Raw genomic sequence first — 21,107 nt, 5'->3', positions numbered from 1 at the left:
CCCCATGGAAGGAGGAGCCTGGCGGGCTACAGTCACAAAGAGTTGGACACGACTGAGCGACTAACACACACACATACGGCCCACTGCAGCTAGGGCAGGTCCAGGTATGCAGCCCTGAGGGATCAGCTGTTCTCAGTCCCATGACTGCCCAGGTTATAGAAATGGGCACAAAAAGCAATTGTAGAAGGGAGTGAGGGGAGAGGTCTAGCTCAGATTTTCTGAGGGGATCATGATGGTGAAGGAAGGATATTGACCAGGGAACAAGGTGAGAAAGGCTTAAAACAAACGAAGTAATAGATGGATGAATATCTGAATAAATGCATAATAAATCAGGAGTTAGAATAAAAAAGTAACAAAAAAGCTTAAAAGTAAAGGAGAAGGAAATACAAGAGAGGGAATAGTTTAAAAAGTAAGGAAGAAAAATAAAGTGAAAAGGAAGACACAGCAGAGAAAGAGCTGACATAAAGAGGAAAACATCGTGAGTGATCCTTTTGTGTGTGTATACAAATATATGTATATATATATATTCATTTTCTTAAGAAGCTTGTTAAATTCTTCATGCTTCTGAATGTTCTGATGAGTAGTGATGAGTCGATGGAGAAACCATAACTGGAGCCTCCAAAGAGACCATCTTCTCCTTTTCCCTCTTCCCAAACCATTTGCTCAGTGGTTAATTAGGTTTATCTTGAGGAGAGCTGCACATGTGATAAACCATTAACTACATGTGACCTGTCTGGTCTAACACAGGTCTGTCTGTATCACACAGTTTCTCTTGGGGGTAGAGACGGGAAATCACGGTTTCTAAATCTTAAGAAAGCAGAGAGGAGGAGATTTGTGGTAAGTGAAAATCTCCAGAGGATTCTGAGGTGTCCAGAAGCTTTGCTGGGCACTTCGGGAAGGCAGCCCCTCGTGCCAGGGTTGGACCACTCCAGTCACCAGAAGTGCAGGTGACAGAGCTCCATGGAAACTGGTGGTTCCAGCAGACCTAGAGAGTCACAGGTGCTGAGCATATCCTCACCCAGAAACCATGGCAACCGGCAAACACGCCCCCCGACCCCAACCGTGGCACAGGCCAGCAACGAGGCCTGCGCTGGGTTTGGGGACAGCCCACTCATGGGTGCACCAACCTCCCACCCTGGACAATCATCTAGCTAAAGGGCAGCTACTTTTCTTCAGGACACAATGAGAACAATCCTCCTTCCCAGCTCTGGGAACGTGCGAGAGCGCAGAAGAACAAAGGCACAACGTGCAGGCGAACGGCCCTGGGTAGAAAATGAAGGCCTAAGGAGCCGGTGCGCTCAGTGTGCATGCGCGGGGCAGCCCTCTAATGACACCCCAAATTCACCGCTCTGTGCTGAGCGTACCCAGCAACAGGAGCCCTGCGCTCAGAAAGTCGCTAACACACCAAGCCCCTCATTTGCAGCCCAGAGCCTGCTGGTGCTGACCTTTCACAAATGAGAAGGCGAACGTGCAGTGATATTATTTCAGTGGGGACACTGATTTCTGCTCCCGCGTCCCAATTTAAGGAGTCATAAGAAAGAACGGTCAATTTTAGAGATTTAGAAAATTAACAGGTCCATGAGAGCTCTGAGTGCGGCTCAGGACGGGACCAAGGGGAAAGATGGGCAGTTTCAAGTGGCGCTCTTACCTTCTTGTCACTCAGGCCGGAAACCTGGTCCACATACTCCTCTTGGATCATGAAGGCAGCTAAGTTGGCAGTGTAGCTGGCCAGGAAGATGACGGCAAAGAAGGCCCACACGGACACCATGATCTTGGACGTGGTACCCTTGGGGTTCTGCACGGGGACGGAGTTGTTAAACACCAGACCCCACAGTAACCAAATAGCTTTGCCGATGGTGAAAGATGGGCCACCTGGCTCTGGTGGGACAAAAAAGACAAGGACAGAAGGTCAAAACAGACTCACTGGTTCCATTTAAACCTACAAGTACATTGGCTGATAAATTCCTGCTCAGACTGGACACCAGCCAGTGAAGCCCCAGCCCTTTCATAGGTGGCTTTTTCAGTTGAGAGTTCATGTCTCACTTCTTCTGGGGCCCTCCGGAAGGCAGAAGAGAAAAACCAGAGGCCTGGGATGTGTGGGGGATCTCACTCCAACCAATGACCATAACTCAACCAGGACAATGGAGGAGCCAGCTTTCTGCCTTGACGGATGGAAGACCATTAAGATCCCATCAAAACTGAGTAACAAAGGCAACCATCCCACTGTGGTCACCTTTGCATCCTCATTACTGTTGTTCTTAAAATTTATATTTGTATGTATCAAGAAAGCAATTAAACTTCAAAGAAGATGAGCAAGAACCATGCAGGGTCTTTTCTGCCCATTGGTCACAGACCTCCCCCAATTTTATCAACTGACACTGCTTTGAATGCAGTTGATCCTGATTTTTCTGGAGTGGCTTCTAGCACTCAGCATTCAGTCTTTCAAAGACAATCTTGACCTCACTCCCATGCCAAGGTTGCCTTCAGCAGCGCCTGCCTTTTGTTCTTACAAGAGAACACCAGGAGGCCCAGAGAGTAAGCCGCAGATCCCTGGCTTGGCCATATGAATCTAAAGGCAGAAAGGTAGGTTGTCTTTGTCCTCCACCCAAACTTTATGTAGATCATGCAAGGCTTCTGCCCATAAATTTATTGTGACCTCTCTGCTTTCTCTGCTTGGCGATGGTGAAACCTCGCCTGCTCCCTGCGTCTGCTGGCAGCTCCTCTGCTTCAGAAACGAACATCTGCACACACAGTTTTACAGCACATTAGCACAGGTCTTACGATGTTTTCTGCGATCCTTTGAGCATCTGCTCTGCCGCCTAAATCATCAGTGACTACACATGTCAGGCCTAAGGTCTAACTGCGCACACACATCTCTGTGTGTGGACCTTATCTCATGGAGCAGATGCATATTGAAAGAGTTGTGTCTAAATCAAAGTTTTGTACACTGTAAGATGCCCCAAGGGGACTTGATATTTAAAGTGGCCCTACGTTGAATTCCTTGGTGAAGACAAGCATCCTTTGGTAAAGTGAGTCATTGTAAGTTCTTGCTCTGAATTTGGCGTCTGAATATTTGCTGCTTTGATTTTCTTTGTGGGTCGCGGAGGGTACATGCTGGCTTCAGTTCTTAACATTGCCAACATATGTAGGTACTCTTGTGCTTCTCCAATGTCTCACTTGTTACTAATTGGGATGGGGAGTAGTCACGGCTTTTGGGTGACCTTCTGGCACAAGCTGGAAGTACTTGACTATTCTGCATGGTGGAGACGTTCAAATTTCTAGCCCAGAATGCACACCCCAGATGAGAATGTATGTGTGCACCTGGAAATCCTTCAGCACAGGAGTGGTTCATAGCCTGGACTGCAAATTCAGCAGAAGCACAAGGGGAGCTTTGACAAAATATCGCTGCCTGGCACCGCATCCCCAGAGATTCTTATTACATTGGCGTGGGTGGAGTGGTTATTCTAACATGCAACCAAGGTAGAGAACTGCTGTTTTGAAACATATAGTGGTTCAAGTCCCACTCTGGACTTGAATATTGAATATTCAGAATATTGGAATGTGAGGTCTTTGCATCTTTGTCTTTTAAGTGCCCTATAGTTAATGTATTAAGAATCTCTGCTCTTTGAGGCATAATTCCAGGATAAAGTTCACATTATGGATGGGAAAAGACTCAGAGAAGGCATAATATTTCCTAATCCTGGGGTTCTCAGGAAGTTTTAGAAGAGATATTTAGAAGAATCCCTTGGCCCCCTTTGGAAATCCCAGTAAACTTTGTGTGAAGTCTCACAAATGCCTTAAACACATGGGTGGACCTTCATAGCCAGGAAGATGGATGCACCACCCTCAAAGTAGCTGTGGGTGAGGACTGTTATCTCCTGGCCATTTTATTTAATACCCAAATCTCTACCTCTTGACAGAGTGATGTGAGCTGCGGACACATGCTGCAGAGACCAGAGGTGATCCTTTGGCTGTGGAGAATTCTTTCAGTCACAACTACCCTGGTATGTACCCTGGGGTGACCTATTTTTTCTTTTCTTTTCTTCTCTCTCTCTCTCTCTCTCTCTCTCTCTCTCTCTCTCTCTCTCTCTCTCTCTCTCTCTTTTTTAACCATTCTAGATGTTTTATTCTCTGAATTTGGAAAATTCTGAAACTAATTCTAGCCCTTGCTTTTCCATGATTCAGTCTACTTTTTTTTCTTATTCTTGATACACGCATCTCATCTGCCTTGTTAGCCCATCTGATCAGACAGACTGCTTATCACAGCCTAAGGTTATCACAACAGTTTCCTCTAACACGGTTATGTTACACGTATCTCCTGCCAGCTCTGCTCTCACTTGCCCAGGGGTGGAACTGGGCTTGGGGTCAGGCTTAAGCCGGGGAGGGGACACACAGATTCAAACTAGCATCTTAATTGAAGTCTTTCTAACAAGTCACCAAGAGGATGATCCAGAAGACTGGGGGTTAGGGAGGAGGCAGACAGCAGGTGAGGGGCACAGAGATTCAGGGCCGGGAGCTAGGAAAAGGCAGACATGCAGCGGATACGGCCGCCTTACCTCTGCCGTCAGCGAGGCACCTGTTGTAACCCACGGGGCTAAAGTACTCGAAGACAAAGACGGCCACGGCCGAGACGATGAGGAGCATCACAAACATCATGACCCACACGTCAGCGCTGAATGGCTCTGGGGAAGGAGAACACCAGCACTCGCGGTTAGAACAGAACGAACGGGTCCTGATTTAGTCATGTCTTCCTTCACTCCGTGCCAGGCGTCTCTTTGGGAAACACAAACCACAGGTGTGTGCTCCTTTCAGAGAGCCTGGGTTAGAGGGGAGTAAGGGCCTGGGTTAGGGAGGAGTAAGAGGCTGTGTCTGACTATTTCCATTCCCCTGATAGGCACGTGGAAATTTATTTTCTTTCAAACACGTGAGGACAGCCTCTTGCACGTCCTGTTTGAGACTGCAGAGAGTTTCTGCCACGATGAGACCGATATCTGGGTTTTTGGTAAACAGTGGAACTAGATTAAGTATTGAGGTGGCCAAAAAGTTGGGCTTCCCCAGTGGCCTAGTGGTAAAGAGTCCGTTTACAGTGCAGGAGCTGCAGGAGTTGTGGGTTTGATTGCTGGGTTGGTAAGATCCCCTGGAGGGCATGGGAACCTATTCCAGTATTCTTGCCTGGAGAATCCCAAGCACAGAGGAGCCTGGTGGGCTATAGTCCGTAGGGTCGCAAAGAGTCGGACTGAAGCAACTGAGCTTGCACTCATGTGGCCAAAAGGTTCGTTCTGATTTTTCCATAACATCTTACAGAAAAAAACGAACTTTTTGGCCAACCCTACACTAGACATGGAGTAAGTGAGTCCTGTGGGACCCACTCTTGGTTTACACCCTCATCTATACACCCCACAGTGGGACCTAGGAAAGCTTTCAGTAACATTTTCAAGCCTTGTGGCCAAGTTCATTCTCAACAAACTCAGTCACTCTTGGAGGCTTGAATTGGTTCAGTAATACTTAAGTACAATGACTGACTCCCTTGCCTCCTTGCCTCACTTCTCTTAAACTTTCCTGTCTAGATTGACTTTTTCAACCTGCTTGGATATGGTATATTTTATTAGATATCATTAGTGTATGAGACTATGTCATTGGGAACGCATGTAAGAATTAAAGATTTTAAAATTTAAAATTTAAAAAATAAAAAACTTAAAAAAAATAAAGTTGTCATACAGGCAAAAAAGAAAATCAATCTAAATTAAATATCAGTATCTACAACACTGGGAATGTAGCAAATAACAGAGGAACATGATAATTAACAATACAAGCACAATCTAGTTCTTATTTCCGGGTGACAGGGTTGATGGGACAAGACCAGGCAAGATAGCAGGAATGTTCTACACTTGCTTTCTTTAATTTCTTTAATCATTTTTGGAGACTCTTTTCCAGCTGATCTAAATCTCTCTGGCTCAGAGGTATCCAGTAATTGAACACTGAATTCCAGTGGCTCTCTCTCTGGAGGCCTGTGAAAAGGGACAATCACTCTTCAGTCCCACAGTACAATGCTTCCTCAATTGTGCCTCAAAATAGTTCTGGCCTTTAATAGCTGTCACATCTCATTGTAAACTCTGAGCTACGTGAATTAACATGCTGTTTTCTCCATCTTCCAAGTCATTAATAAAGATGAAACTGAAAATGGGGAAAACGGACTGGAAACTCAAAAATATTTCCTTAACTTTGAAATCTACTTTACTTTTGAACTCCGAAGGGAATTATAACAGCCTAGTCACTTAATTAATTTAAAAAGAACCTTGATAAGGCACACTCCAACTGTGAAATGCAAAACCTTTCCGTGGTAGCCAGAGATGTGAGGGTGGAACGTACATTTCAAAGCCTCTAGACAGTAGAGTCAAACCAGTCAAGCCTAAAGGAAATAAACCCTGACTATTCATTGGAAGGACTGATGCTGAAGCTGAAGCTCCGATATTTTGGCTATCTGATGCTAAGAGCTGACTCATTAGAAAAGACCCCAGTACTGGGAAAGATTGAGAGCAGGAGGAGAAGGGGATGGCAGAGGACAACGTGGTTGGATGGCCAACCATCCAACTCAATGGACAGGAATTTGAGCAAACTGTGGGAGATAGTGAAGGACAGAGGAGCCTGGCATGCTGCAGTCCATGGGGTCGCAGAGTCGGACACAACTGAGCGACTGAACAATAAAAAAGTGGAGTAGAAACCCTCTCCTCCTTGGTTCTGACTGACTGCAATCCTGCTCCAATTTCACTTTGCCCAAGATTAGGGAATAACTGAGTAAAAGCACTGTCTCTAGGCTTTCCCCTCATTAGGCCCAGGGCAACTTTCAGTACATAAAACACAAAAAATATCTGTACTGGTCTACACAACTTAGTTTCTATCTGCTGCTGCTGCTGCTGCTAAGTCGCTTCAGTCTTGTCCAACTCTCTGCGACCCCATAAACGACAGCCCACCAGGCTCTGCCATCCCTGGGATTCTCCAGGCAAGAACACTGGAGTGGGTTGCCATTTCCTTCTCCAACGCATGAAAGTGAAAAGTGAAAAGTGAAAGTGAAGTTGCTCAGTCGTGTCCGACTCTTCGAGACCCCATGGACTGCAGCCCACTAGGCTCCTCCGTCCATGGGGTTTTCCACCACATAGTTTCCATGGTCCTTTAATAACGGCCCTTTCATTATGGATTATTATATGTATTTTACCGAGCAGTAAACTAAGACTCAACGGTCCCAGCCCTTTGTAAGTTCATACTCAGAAGGTTGCAGGGCCAGGTTATAAACATTGAGGGCTTCTGAGGGCAAAAGTCTGTGCTTTGCCATTTAAAATCACATCTTAGTCCCAGCCCACTGGACTGGTTCCTGATTTAGGAGTCGAGCTCTGAAATGGCCCGACATGTACCAGAACACAGGCTGCAAGGGCAGCCACATCTAAACTTTAATCCTGGATCTGCTCCTTACTAGCTGGAAGACTGCTGGAAAATTACATAAATGAGATTGTAAGCCATAAACTGGGTATGTTAATAGTGCCAATGAAATAATATAATCAAAATTGGTAGAGTGATGCCTGGGCCTTCACATAATAAGTGTTCAATAAATATTGACTTCTCTCACTCCTGTAATTAACTGACTGTTCCTCCTCCACACACACACACCCCCTGCCTGGCATTTCTATGTCATCCTAGAGCTACACTGAAGTGTCACTGGGTCTTCTAGTTCAGAAATTAAGGTTAGTGCTGGGCTGACAAGGTGAGAATTACAATATGGTTTATTTGTATTTTTTAATGTTTCATTTACCCTTGTAAAGGAGAAAAAGCAAATAAAATAGGTAAAATTGCTCTGAGGATTAATATACATGGTGTGTGCTGTCCAATAACATTTCACATAAAATTGGCAGGGTGAGAGTCACTTTACTGTGAGTAAGAGGTTAGTTGAGAAATCTGAGTAATTATAGAAAAATTCTCTGGAATCTGTAACTCTGCCTTGGAGTATGTTCCTCCAATAATTTCCCCCAGATTGGAGCTGAAAGAAGTGTTAGTCATTGTCTATTCCAATATCCTCACAAAAAGTATTAATGCCCTTTAGAGAGACGGTGACTGGCCCAAGGGCCTTCAGCTTGTTTAGGACCAAACCAGCTTCCTATCTCCTAGCCAGTGGTCTGTTTTCAAGGTGACATTTTATTTTCCAATCTCTTGCTTTCACAGTCCCTGCAAAAAAATATGGAGTATGATCTCACAAAAGACCTCATCTAATTGAAATCTTGGCCTCACCTCATCCAGTCTTATATCATATGGAAGGCTTTTGACACATAAGTGACGCTGGAGAGTGAGGTACAGGTTCCTATGGAGAAGGGTGGGGGATAGGTTAGGGTCAGAATAGATTGATTTGGCAGCCTCTGAAAATTAATATGAAGGCAGAAAACCTTTTTTTTTTGTTTTGGTAGCACTGAGCTCCATTCTTGAAGATAATTTGAAATAAATAGGTATTTGAATGATATCCAGAATTAGAAGTTATTAAAGCAGGAAGCAGCTTCAGAGATCAGCTAGTCAAAATGCCTTCTTCTACGGATGAAGGCTGAGTGCCAAAGAACTGATGCTTTCAAATTGTGGTGCCTGAGAAGACTCTTGAGGGTCCCTTGGACAGCAAGGAGATCACACCAGTCAATCCTAAAGGAAATCATCCCTGAATATTCACTGGAAGGACTGATGCTGAAGCTGAAGCTCCAATATTTTGGCCACCTGATGCTAAGAGCTGACTCACTGGAAAAGACCCTGATGCTGGGAAAGATTGAAGGCAAAAGGAGAAGGAGGTGGCAGGGGATAAGATGGTTAGAGAGCATCACTGAGTCAATGGACATGAATTTAGGCAAACTCCGGGACACAGTGAAGGACAGGTAAGTCTGGCCGGGCGTGCTGCAGTCCACGGGGTCAGGAAGAGCAGCACGCAACTTAGCACTGAACAGCAGCAATAATGGATGAAGAAACTGGGTCCCAGCAGGGAGCAAGCTTGTTCTAGGTTAAATGGCAGGAAGTGGCAGGAGTGGGACTCAAGTAGGATCCCTTGCTACCGGTCCTGCATTGTTTTTTTGTGTTTTTTTTTTTTTTAATAGGGAATGATGCCTTCCAATTTTAGAGGGTGTTCTTCAGTTTCCATGTTGGAGAAAGATGAGGTCCCCGCAAGGAAATTGAGGGAATTTTTGAGGGAAGCTCCTGGCAAACCAGCTCTTGGCTGAGAGAGCCTGGCCTGTACCTCTTCTTCATTTCCTCTCCCTGTCCCTGCATCCATATTCCTCACACCTACAAGCCCATCACTCACCTAAGAAGGCAGAAGGTGAAACGGTCCCATTGCTGCGTGACACCATGACGCTGATGCCAGTCTCTATGAAGGGCACGGAGAAATCGACCACCTCTGATCGCTCCTCGTTGATGGTCAGCGACCCCACTGCCATGTAGGCCCTCTTCATGACCACCTGAGGAAAAAAGGTGCAAGGCTCCAGTTAAGAGTGCCCAGGGAGGTGAAGGGTCAACATGGGGAAAATATTCTGGGTCCTACAGTGCTTCCCTTTGCATGGTGGGAACAGTACATTTCATTTACAGTCATCCCTCAGTGTCGCCAGGTATCAATACCTGCTGTGGATCCCAACATCTGAGGATCTTTAAGTCCCACAGTCAGCCCTCCTTATCTTCAGATTCCACCAACTGCCGCTAGTAAACAGGACAGCATCTGTGCTTGGCTGAATCCCAAGATGCAAAACCCACAGGTAAGGAGGGCCGATGATGTATTTATTGAGAAAAATCCATGCATAAATAGAGCCACACAGTTTAAACCTATGTTGTTCAAGAGTCAACTATACTATTTTGTATTTTCTAGATAGCTGGGGGGTGGAGGGGGGCGGGGAGGTTCCCTGGTGGCTCAGTGCTAAAGAATTCGCCTGCCAATGCAGGAGACGAGAGTTTGATCCCTGGGTCAGGAAGATCCTCTGGAGAAGGAAATGGCAATCCACTCCAGTATTCTTGCCTGGGAAATTCCATGGACAGAGGAGCCTGGCAGGCTACAGTCCATAGGGTAGAAAAGAGTTGGACATGACTGAGCGGCTAAACAACAACAGCAGGAAGCTGCTGTATAGTGTAGGTAGCTCAGCTTAGAGCTCTGTGATCACCTAGAGGGGTGGGATGGAGGGTGATAGGGAGGCAGAAGAGAGAGGGGATACAGGTTTACATATAACTGATTCATGATGTTATACAGCAGAAATGAACACTATATTGTAAAAGCAGTTATACTCCAATTAAAAATGCTGATTGTGAAATAAGTATTTTTTATATTGGATGAAATAAATGAAACATGGAAACGGCCCTTAACTCCTGACACTCACCTCTCCAATCATACCATTCCAGGTTCCATTGATTTTCTTCCCGTGCTTGCCGTTGGTAACGAGGTAAAGATCATAGGTGAACTTCACAGATTTAGAAATCTTCTTAAGGATATCAATACAGAACCCCTTGCAGCACTTTTTGATGTAACCTGGCTCCTCATCTGTTTTATTTCTAACCGGGTAAAGAAACAAAAAACAACAAAAACCAGGCTTTTATACAAGAGGCAAAATATTACCCTTTGCCATTAAAACTCCAACCACAAAGCAGGCACCCCTTCACAGCTCGGCACAATTTATATCAGGCCTGAATGAAGACATAAATCAGAACACAGAACTAAAATAATCTCATTATCTCATCACACTGGACCATGTTTTCTTATAATTTTCAATGTTCCTTTGAAGTATAAAATGCATTAGGAAAGTACAGATATCCCAGCACCTTAGAGACCTCTTGATCTCCCTTCCAGACCCTTTCCACTCTCACCAAAAACGAACCATTATCCTGACTTCTAACAATATAAGATTAGTTTTATCTATTTCCCAAAGTGTTTCTAAATCTCACAATGTCAGGACATGCTGACCGGAAAAAACATCCTTCAAAGCCAATGTAAATTTAAATCTCTATGAACTTGAATCTCATGGAAACCCAGGCAAAGCCTCAGAAATGATAACAGTAGTTTAGCAGCAATTCTCCTGGGTCACGATCTGGATAGAACCAGATGCCAGGCCACAGGGCTGCCAGAAACCCCATCACTCAACAGTAACAGGATTCAGACATGGCGCCCAGTTGATTCTGTGCCTTGGATCCCAGCCTGGTGCCAACGGCTGGGGCCAATCTGCCTGTCCCGGGCCCCACTCCCTCCCCAGAGCCCCGGGGAAGGTGACATACTCGGAGATGATGCGCTTTTGGCAGGGGACCGTGTTCCTCATGCAGGTTCCACTCAGAGGGTCCACGCTCTCCACAATGACGAATGGGGCTTCCTCCAGTGTTACGATGCTCAAGTGGTCATCCTCCTGCTCTTCTGTCTCAGGACACATTCGGGGCCACACGTAGTACTTCATCTGCAGGGACTTGTCTTTCCACTTCCCTACCTGCACAGGGGTAAAGGAAAGACTCAGAAACCACTGGCAGAGACAGGGTGGCCTCTCCTCGCATCACCCAGTCAGCTGTTAAACGAAGGTGAAAGATGCTGGCTTTGTCCATAGTAGAGAGACGGATCCTCCTTAGACCATGTGCTCAGGATGCGAATACTGTGTCTGGATCTAAGGAAGGCTGCTGCTGCTGCTGCTGCTGCTAAGTTGCTTCAGTCATGTCCAACTCTGTGACCCCATAGATGGCAGCCCACCAGGCTCCCCTGTCCCTGGGATTCTCCAGGCAAGAACGCTGGAGTGGGTTGTCATTTCCTTCTCCAATGCATGAAAGTGAAAAGTGAAAGTGAAGTCGCTCAGTTGTGTCTTGACTCTTTGTGATCCCATGGACCGCAGCCTACCAGGCTCCTCCGTCCATGGGATTTTCCAGGCAAGCGTACTGGAGTGGGGTGCCATTGCCTTCTCTGTCTAAGGAAGGCAGGATATTCATTTACTCACCCATGTACAAAACGTGAAAAGAGGGCCCACTATTGTTGGATATGCTGCTAAGCCCCAGGGCTCAAAGAAGCCCTGCCCTTCATCCAGCTCACATGGAGTGAAGGAGTCAAAGTGTAATCAGATGTTTACAGTGCCCAGTGACAAGTGCAAAACTGATGCCTGCCCAGTGCTGGGAGGAGGCCAGAGCTGCCTGCCTGGAGTGCCTGCCGGTGTTTTCTCCTTAACTGTAGTGAGGCGTGGGACGATGAGAGCAGAGCGTACTTCTGGAAAGGTCAACAGAGCGACTGGAGCAAATAATCCAGAAGGATGTGTTTTGGCCCGTGCCAGAGGTCCAGGGGGAAGCCATGTGGACAACTGGGTGGATGTGAATTGGAATAAGAGACTAGAGCACAGCTTGCCTGGGGACGGGAGTGTGGTGGTGGGGGTGATGAGTGTCACAGATCAATGCAGATAGCACCTGCTGGACTGGGTGGGTGCCCCAGGGGAATCAGAGAGGTCTCCCTGTGAGCTGTCACATGTGGCCGTGTGCCCCCCTGTCACATACTCCAGTGTAAGGGTGGGTGCCCCTGGCATCAGGCGCATGGTGGCCCTGCTGCCAGGCACTGGGGGAAATGTGTGGGTTCCATTCCTTTATAAAAGAGCCGTTCATTCCTGTTTTTATAATAGAATCTGCACGCCTTGTTGGTAAGATTCTTGCTCTCACTCTATCATTGAATTTACTGAAGAAAAAGGAAACACCTTTTAATTTTCTATAACCAAACATCTTCAATTAGCGCCAGGAATCATAGATGGCAAGTTCCTGTATTTTCTCAGTCTATAATTTGCTCCATGCAGCAAAGCAAATTAGTAGCACAGGTGAGGCTCCAAAACTACAGAACGCCTTAATTTACGAGCCTCGAAAACCAACAAGGAGCAATAAATGGGCAGGACTGCATACAGTTCCAAGCAAACGGGCTTAGATTCCACATTAATACAAAACTCAAAGTTACTGCTTTGTTTCTGCATTTGTCTTCACCTCAGTTTCTACCCAGTGCCTCCCTGCTGCTGCTGCTGCTGCTGCTGCTAAGTCACTCCCCTAGCTGTGGTCTATACCTCCCCCAAAAATGTCTGGTGGGTATTGCCTACTTTCATGCCCAAGTTAGGCTGTATAGCCACCGCCTCTGTTCTCCTGTGTCAGCTAGCATGGGCAGTGGCTTCGTGGCCTGGCCTCTCTTGTTTGGCATTAACCTTGATGCTCGTTTTCTTCCAAGAGTGTCAGCCACGTTTCACATCTGTTCAGAATTAGGCCCTGAAGCAAACATGGCTTCCCTTTACACATCTAGTCTCTTCCATACTGCTGGTCCTGACCTTGGTGCAAGTTTGTTTTTCTCCCTATTGCTAAGACTATTCATTTCTAAAATGAAAATGTCCAAATAGCTTCATATTGCTAAGACTACTTATTTCTAAAACAAAAATGTCTATGTGGAGATCTTAATAATGTCTTTTTTGTGTTATATGGGGGAGGTGGGGCTTGAAGAAGGGAGGCCCCAGCCCTGGGGGGCCGATGACATTGGGTCATGGCCCTGTCCAAGCAGCCCTAGTTACCCCAGTGGCCAAATTGACATTTTCTGCAGGTTCCATTATGTGAAAAAGATTGGGAAGCCCCAAAGTATCTATTTTTTTTTCACTGCTGCTGTGTTACCCCAATAGTCTCCCTGGATTTTCTTCTTTAAACCCAAATGTATTCTCTTCCATCTTTATTGCTAGTCCAGTGATCTGGAAGCCTATTTTGGGATCACTGTGAGCAACATTAAACCTCACATAACGTGTTGCTAGCATCCACCATGGACTCTGCTGCCAGATGGATCTTCTTAAAACATCGTATCATCATATAATTCCTATTCACACATTTCAACAGCCTTCCACAACTCTCAGGATTGTGTCCAGGCTTTTCACTTAGATGGTCGAGGTTTGGGCATTGAGTCTAATCTATCTTGGTACCGTTAACTTCACTATTTTGAAACACACATCTCTTGTTAAAATCAGAAAAGGAAGTCAGTTTAGGAAGTTCACATAGGTTAATCAGGAACAGGTTTCAACAAGTTGCCTGCATTTTCTTTTCTGACAGCTTTGCTATATTGGTGAAACAAAAATGCTGCAGACATAGCATGCTGGCAAGTTTTTTCATGAAACTTGTGAACAATAATGAATATAATACAGATCCTCATATACTTGATAGATTTGAAAGGAGTCTAAAATCTATACCCGAAGAGAAAAAAAAATACAAGATCGTTTAATGAATCAATGCTATCACAGAAAGAGGTCTCTAGCAACATGTCTGGAGACGCTGTTTTTAGAAGTGGCCTGTATAGTGTTTCAGAAAACAAAATAGAAGTCATGCTCACCCAATTGCAGATAACACAAACTAGAATGGATAGAAGATAGACTGTAATGCAGAATTAAGGTAGGAAGCAACACAAATTCACTGGAATAATGGATTGAATGGAATGGAACAAAATTCAACAGTATTTATACTAATGTCTAGCATTCAGATTTTTTAAAGCAACTGTACAGTACTAAAAAGGAGCTATTTCAAGGAACAGCAGTCTACACAAGCTGTTGCCATGAAAAATGGGATATTTCCAGACTTTAGAGCATTCAGCATGCAGGGCGAGGGGAGGGAGTAGGTGATCCTACCCTGCTCTGTGTGTTCATCATATCACAGCTGGAGAGCTAGGTTCTGATCCTGCAGTTCTATGATCCATCGGTTTTCATTTACTATCTCATTCTCATTTCCCTAGCAATCATGTGCTCACACAGTCTCCTCTAGCACTCTTTTCCCCAACTTCCTGTCAAGCTCGCTGGATCACATCTGTGCTTCACTTCAATGCAGCACAACTGACATCAACTGCACATCAGTTCTGTGCCAGGCACTGAGTTACGTGCTCGAGAAAATAACACCGGCAATGCTTACTGAGGGCTTAGTATGTGCTGAGTACCAAACACACCCAGGAATCTCATGAATTGTCACAGTGAGCTTGTGAGATGGAGGCTGCAATTTAAGGTCTCATTTTACAAGCGAGAGCAGAGGGTTCTGATGACTTGCTCATGGTATCAAGGTAAGTGAGCAGTGTTGGCTCTGAAGCTGACCAGTCTGACTCCAGAGCCTGGGCTCCCACCCACCACCCTGCACTGCTTCTAGGAAAATGAAGGAGTAAGACATGGTCCTTTGTCCTTCAAGGACAGTCTCCTGGGGAAAGACACTGTGCTAAGTTCCTTCAGTCATGTCTGACTCTTTCAGACCCTATGAATTGTAGCCCGCTACGCTCCCCTGTCCATAGGATTCTCCGAGCAAGAACACTGTAGTGGATTGCCATGCCCTCTTCCAGGGGATCGTACTAACCCAGGGATCGAACTTGCGTCTCTTATGTCTCCTGCATTGGCAGGCAGGTTCTTTACCGTTAGCGTCATCTGGGAAAGCACTCAGTCAGTTCAGTTGCTCAGTCATGTCCAAATCTTTGCAACCCCATGGACTGCAGCACACCAGACTTCCCTGTCCATCACCAACTCCCAGAGCTTGCTCAAACTCATGTTCATTGAGTCAGTGATGCCATCCAACCCTTCTCCTCCTGTCTTCAATCTCTCCCAGCATCAGGGTCTTTTTCAATGAGTCAGTTCTTTGCATCAGGTGGCCAAAGTATTGGAGTTTCAGTTGCAGGATCAGTCCTTCTGATGAATATTCAGGACTGATTTCCTTGAGGATTCACTGGTTTGATCTCCTTGCAGTCCAAGGGACTCTAAAGAGTCTTCTCCAATACCACAGTTCAAAAGCATCAGTTCTTCAGTGCTCAGCTTTCTTTATAGTCCAACTCTTACATCCATACCTGACTACTGGAAAAATCATAGCTTTGACTAGATGGATTTTTGTCGGCAAAGTAGTCTCTGCTTTCGAATATGCTGTCTAGGTTGGTCATGGCTTCTCTTCCAAGGAGCAAGTGTCTTTTAATTTCATGGCTGCAGTCACCATCTGCAGTGATTTTGGAGACCCCCCCCCAAATAAAGTCTCTCATTGTTTCTATTGTTTCCCCATCTATTTGCCATGAAGTGATGGGACCGGATGCCATGATCTTTGTGTTGTGAATGTTGAGTTTTAACCCAACTTTTTCACTCTCCTCTTTCACTTTCATCGAGGCTTGTAAGTTCTTCTTCATTTTCTGCCATAAGGGTGGTGTTATCTGTGTATCTGAGGTTATTGCTACTTCTCCTGGTAATCTTGATTCCAGCCTGTGCTTCATCCAGCCCAGCATTTCTCATGATGTACTCTGCATATAAGTTAAATAAGCAGGGTGACAACAATCAGCCTTGACATACTCCTTTCCCAATTTGGAACCAGTTTGTTGTTCCATGTCTGGTTCTAACTGTTGATTCTTGACCTGCATACATATATCTCAGGAGGCAGATAAGGCGGTCTGGTAGTCCCATCTCCTGGAAAATTTTCCACAGTCTGTTGTGATCCACACAGTCAAAGGCTTTGATGTAGTCAATAAAGCAGAAGTAGATGCTTTTCTGGAACTCTCTGGCTTTTTCTATGGGCCAACGGATGTTGGCAATTTGATCTCTGGTTCCTCTGCCTTTTCTAATCCAGCTTGAATATCTGGAAGTTCACGGTTCACCTACTGTGAAGCCACAGTTGGAGAATTTTGAGCATTACATTGCTAGCATGTGAGATGAGTGCAACTGTGTGGTAGTTTGAATACTTCGGCATTGGCTTTCTTTGGGATTGGAATCCAAACTGACCTTTTTCAGTCCTGTGGCCACTGCTGAGTTTTCCAAGTTTGCTGGCATATTGAGTGCAGCACTGTAACAGCATCATCTTTTAGGATTTGAAATAGCTCAGCTGGAATTCCATCACCTCCACTAGCTTTGCTCATAGTGATGTTTCCTAAGGCCCATTTGACTTTGAATTCCAGGATATCTGGCTCTAGGTGAGTGATCACACCATCGTGGTTATCTGGATCATGAAGATCTTTTCTGTATAGTTCTTCTGCGTATTCTTGCCACCTCTTCTTAATATCTTCTGCTTCTGTTAGGTCCATACCATTTCTTTCCTTTATTGAGCCCATCTTTGCATGAAATGTTCCTTTGGTATCTCTAATTTTCTTGAAGAGATCTCTAGTCTTTTCCATTCTATTCTTTGCATTGATCACCGAGGAAGGCTTTTTTTTTTTTTTTTTTTAAATCTCTCCTTGCTGTTTCTTAGAACTCTGCATTCAAATGGGTATATCTTTCCTTTTCTCCTTTGCCATTTGCTTCTCTTCTTTTCTCAGCTGTTTGTAAGGCCTCCTCAGACAACCATTTTGCCTTTTTGCATTTCTTTTTCTTGGGGATGGTCTTGATCCCTGTCTGCTGTACAACGTCAGGAACCTCCATCCATAGTTCTTCAAGCACTCTGTCTATCAGATCTAATCCCTTGAATCTATTTGTCACTTCTACTGTATAATCATAAGGGATTTGATTTAGGTCATACCTGAATGGTCTAGTGGTCTTCTCTACTTTCTTCAATTTAAGTTTGAGTTTGGCAATAAGGAGTTCATGATCTGAGCCACAATCAGTTCCTGGTCTTGTTTTTGCTAACTGTATAAGGTTTCTCTACCTTTGGCTGCAGAGAATATAATCAATTTGATTTCAGTATTGACCATCTGGTGGTGTCCATGTGTGGAGTCTTCTCTTATGTTGTTGGAAAAGGGTGTTTGCTATGACCAGTGCATTCTCTTGGCAAAACTGTGTTAGCTTTTGCCCTTTTTCATTTTGTACTTCAAGGACAAATTTGCCTGTCATTCCAGATATCTCTTGACTTCCTACTTTTGCATTCCAGTCCCCTATGATGAAAAGGACATCTTTTTTGGGTGATAGTTCTAGAAGGTCTTGTAGGTCTTCCTAGAACCATTCAACTTCAGCTTCTTCAGCGTTACTGGTTGGGGCATAGACTTGGATTCCTGTGATACTGAATGGCACAGTATCAGAAACGAACAGATATCATTCTGTTGTTTTTGAGATTGCACCCAAGTGCTGCATTTCAGACTCTTCTGTTGACTATGAGGGCTATTATAAGGGCTACTATGAGGGAAAGACATTAGCTACTGATGATAGTATCAAATCAGGCTTTGCTAATTACCCTAATAAAAGGTATTAAAAAATTACTCTGGGATTCAGAGTAGTAGTGACTATTTCTGAAAGTGTCAGGGAATATTTTGACCAGGACCCTTTCTTAAAGCTGGGCCTTGAAATGGAAGTGATGGCTTAGTGGACGAAGAGCAGTTTATCTGCTGAAATAAAAGCAAGAGCAAAGATGCAGATTCCTGCAGGTGCTCCATGTAGAGACCAAAGATGGTCCTTCACATGTGTGGAGAGGAGTGTTGGTCTTGCTCAGTTCTCCTCCTTACAGATCCGCTTCCCCCACAGAGAAGATCACTGTTCCTCCTGACACCCAGCTGGCCTGCACCCATCTCTTCCCAACTCATTGCTCGATGGCTTCAGGTTGGTGGTTTGAAACTGGCCATAGGCACCATGACATTGACATTGGGGCTTCCTCTGCCCACTCCCAGCACACAGATATGTAAACACATGGGCTTCCAAGGTGGTTCAGTGGTAAAGAATCTGCCTGCCAATACAGCAGACTTGGGTTCAATCTCTGGGTCAGAAGATCCCAAAGTAGCACCCCTCCTCCAGCATCTTAGCCTGAAAAATTTCCATGGACAGAAGAGCCTGGCAGGCTATAATCCACAGGGTTGCAAAGAGGTCAGACATGACTGAGTGACTGAGCATGCATGCATTGCTCACCCAGACCCCCAGACGTTAAACATTTACCAGCTCACCACTGCCCAGTGTAACTAAATCATTATTTCACACTCTTTACTACTGTCTTTAGTGACTTCTTAGATGTCTTGTCTCCCAAATGAAATTCTGAACATGTCCCTAAGTATTACTATGACTGTGGACAAATTTCTATAACTCTCTAAGCTCCACTTTCCACATCTGTAAAATATGGAGTAATTTCTAGGTGCTTTCTATATATTCGCATGCTTCCAAGATCTCTTTAGGACACAGGCTCCCTACTACATTTCCATCTGATGAGAGACCAGTAAAAAGGTGTTCTTAGAGATTATTTCCTAAAGGGAGAGAAGTATCTGACCTGTGTCTACAGAAGATTAGCTTGTCTTACAGTTGTGATACTCTTTTCTTGGTTGTTTCTTCAAGGATGATGACAGTGGGAAGGAAATTAACAAATTCCTTTAGGACTGAAAGGAGAACCAGGTTTAAAAAAACACAATTCTGCTATGAATATCAGATTTGCAACGCCAATACACAGTACTCATGTTTCAGAACGTGTTTGCTGTTTGCTGTTGTTTTAGTTGCCAAGTTGTATCCGACTCTGCATCCCATGGACTGCAGCCAACCAGGCTACTCTATCCATGGAATTGTCCAGGCGACAATACTGGAGTGGGATGCTATTTCCTTTTCCAAGGGATCTTCCCAACCCAGGGATCAAACTGCATCTCCTGAATTGCAGGCTGATTCTTTACTGCTGGGCCACCAGGGAAGCCCAAAGAATGTGTTTAGTTACCACAAATTGTTGGGTTAAAAATGTTAGAGAAAATCCCAAATGAACTTCTTGGCCAACCCAAGAGTTACCTCAACTTCTTTGTGATGCAAGACTGTTAGAAACAAGTAAACAAATAAAGTTAACATAGGGACTATCTATGTGGAAGAATAAGGTATGTTTTAAGCAATTCTTTCAAGAGGGGGAAAGTATGGTGAAAACATTATAAAAGGGTTGTGAAAGTAAATTCAGAAAGAGAAGCCTGAGATTCTGAAAGGGAAAATCTTGAAGTCTTTTCTAGGATGGCTGAACCAGCATGAGTATATCATCTTGGAAATGCAGAGAGTAGGAGGAAATGAAATAAACAGGAAATATTTCAGAGAAAATCCAGTGAGAAACGCCGAATGAAAAATTTATAGTCAAGGAGTAAAATATGTTCAGGAGAAAGAAAAATCCTTAAGAAATAATGAAGAAAATGTCTGTAAAGCGCCCTGAATTCCTCAGAGGGCGGCACTAAGCAAACATCATCTCCACAAACACATTTAACAACAACATCTGTCTATAAAAAATGCAGTTCCCTGCCACACTAACATTTCAGAAGATCTCTGGAGACCTGAAATCATCTTCCTCAAGAGAAAAAAAAAATCTCTGATTAGTTTTCGCAGGGAAACACGAAGTCATTTCGAGGGTTTCTGATCAGTTCTCACAGTACAAGCTGAACACCTGTTCGGCCGGGGAGTCTCCTCAGAAGAAAGTCTGCCTCACAAAACTATAGCATGTTATGCCATAAGCCTTCCTTCAGGAAAATTCTAGAACCAATCTGTGCTGATTTGAGACATCAAAGTCTTCCTCCTGCTTTAGAGTTCCTCCGCCAGCAGCAGTGAAGGTGGCAGCCGTCGGCACCCTGGGACACACAGGGAACATATTCTTTCTGGAAGTCCCTGGGTCTGTTCCCTGGGGGAATGTGTCCTCGTAGAGAAGAAGGGCCCAGGCAGGGCTGCTGCGAAGGCTGCTGCAGTCCCTGCTCAGAGAGCAAAGGGCATAGCTCTTCCCGGATGCCCTCTCTCATATACAGGCAAAGTCATCTCTCAAGATTCTGGAACAAAAGCACTTATTAGAGCCTCTTTAAGCGTCAGAGGTTATTTTTCCCAAATCAGAGCATTTTTGTTTCTGGCTGGAGATGACATCTGGATCTAACAGCAAATGCTCGCTGCTTATTTGAAGCCTTCCTCTGACTGTTGGAATGCAAAATTTCAAACTACAAGGCATTTCCCTGGGCAAGTGGAAGGGACCAGCATAGTCCCTGCCAGGCGATGGGAAATCTGCACCTCCATCCCATCCCAAAGTGATGTCCATCAGGCAGCTGTCCCTGACCGTGGGTGGGGGTTGCCCTGGGGCAGACCTGAGACTCCTAACAGGACAGAAATCTGAGGAGAGCAGGGCACTCCTGTTTCTCCTCCTGTTTTCTCCTTTGCCATCTCATTGGAAAAGACCTTGATGCTGGGAAGACTGAGGGCAAACGGAGAATGGAGTGGCAGAGGATGGGATGGTTGGATGGTATC

General features: G+C 45.0%; 1 protein-coding gene across 1 annotated transcript in view; it reads right to left on the bottom strand.

Moving 5' to 3' along the window:
• GRIN2B (glutamate ionotropic receptor NMDA type subunit 2B) overlaps window positions 1–21,107 on the bottom strand; it is a 528,935-nt gene that overhangs the window by 75,773 nt on the left and 432,055 nt on the right. The window contains exons 6-10 of the mRNA XM_027967851.3: window positions 11,269–11,471; window positions 10,380–10,551; window positions 9,323–9,476; window positions 4,557–4,682; window positions 1,649–1,878 (exon numbers count right to left, since the gene is read on the bottom strand). Of these exons, the coding sequence (XP_027823652.3) occupies window positions 1,649–1,878; window positions 4,557–4,682; window positions 9,323–9,476; window positions 10,380–10,551; window positions 11,269–11,471 (885 nt within the window). The remainder of the gene's footprint in view (window positions 1–1,648; window positions 1,879–4,556; window positions 4,683–9,322; window positions 9,477–10,379; window positions 10,552–11,268; window positions 11,472–21,107) is intronic.

This window comes from Ovis aries, chromosome 3, assembly GCF_016772045.2.
Source record: "Ovis aries strain OAR_USU_Benz2616 breed Rambouillet chromosome 3, ARS-UI_Ramb_v3.0, whole genome shotgun sequence".
Taxonomy (NCBI): Eukaryota; Metazoa; Chordata; class Mammalia; order Artiodactyla; family Bovidae; genus Ovis; species Ovis aries.
The sequence above is the reverse complement of the archived record's forward strand: the minus strand, read 5'-3'. Positions and strand labels throughout refer to the sequence as shown.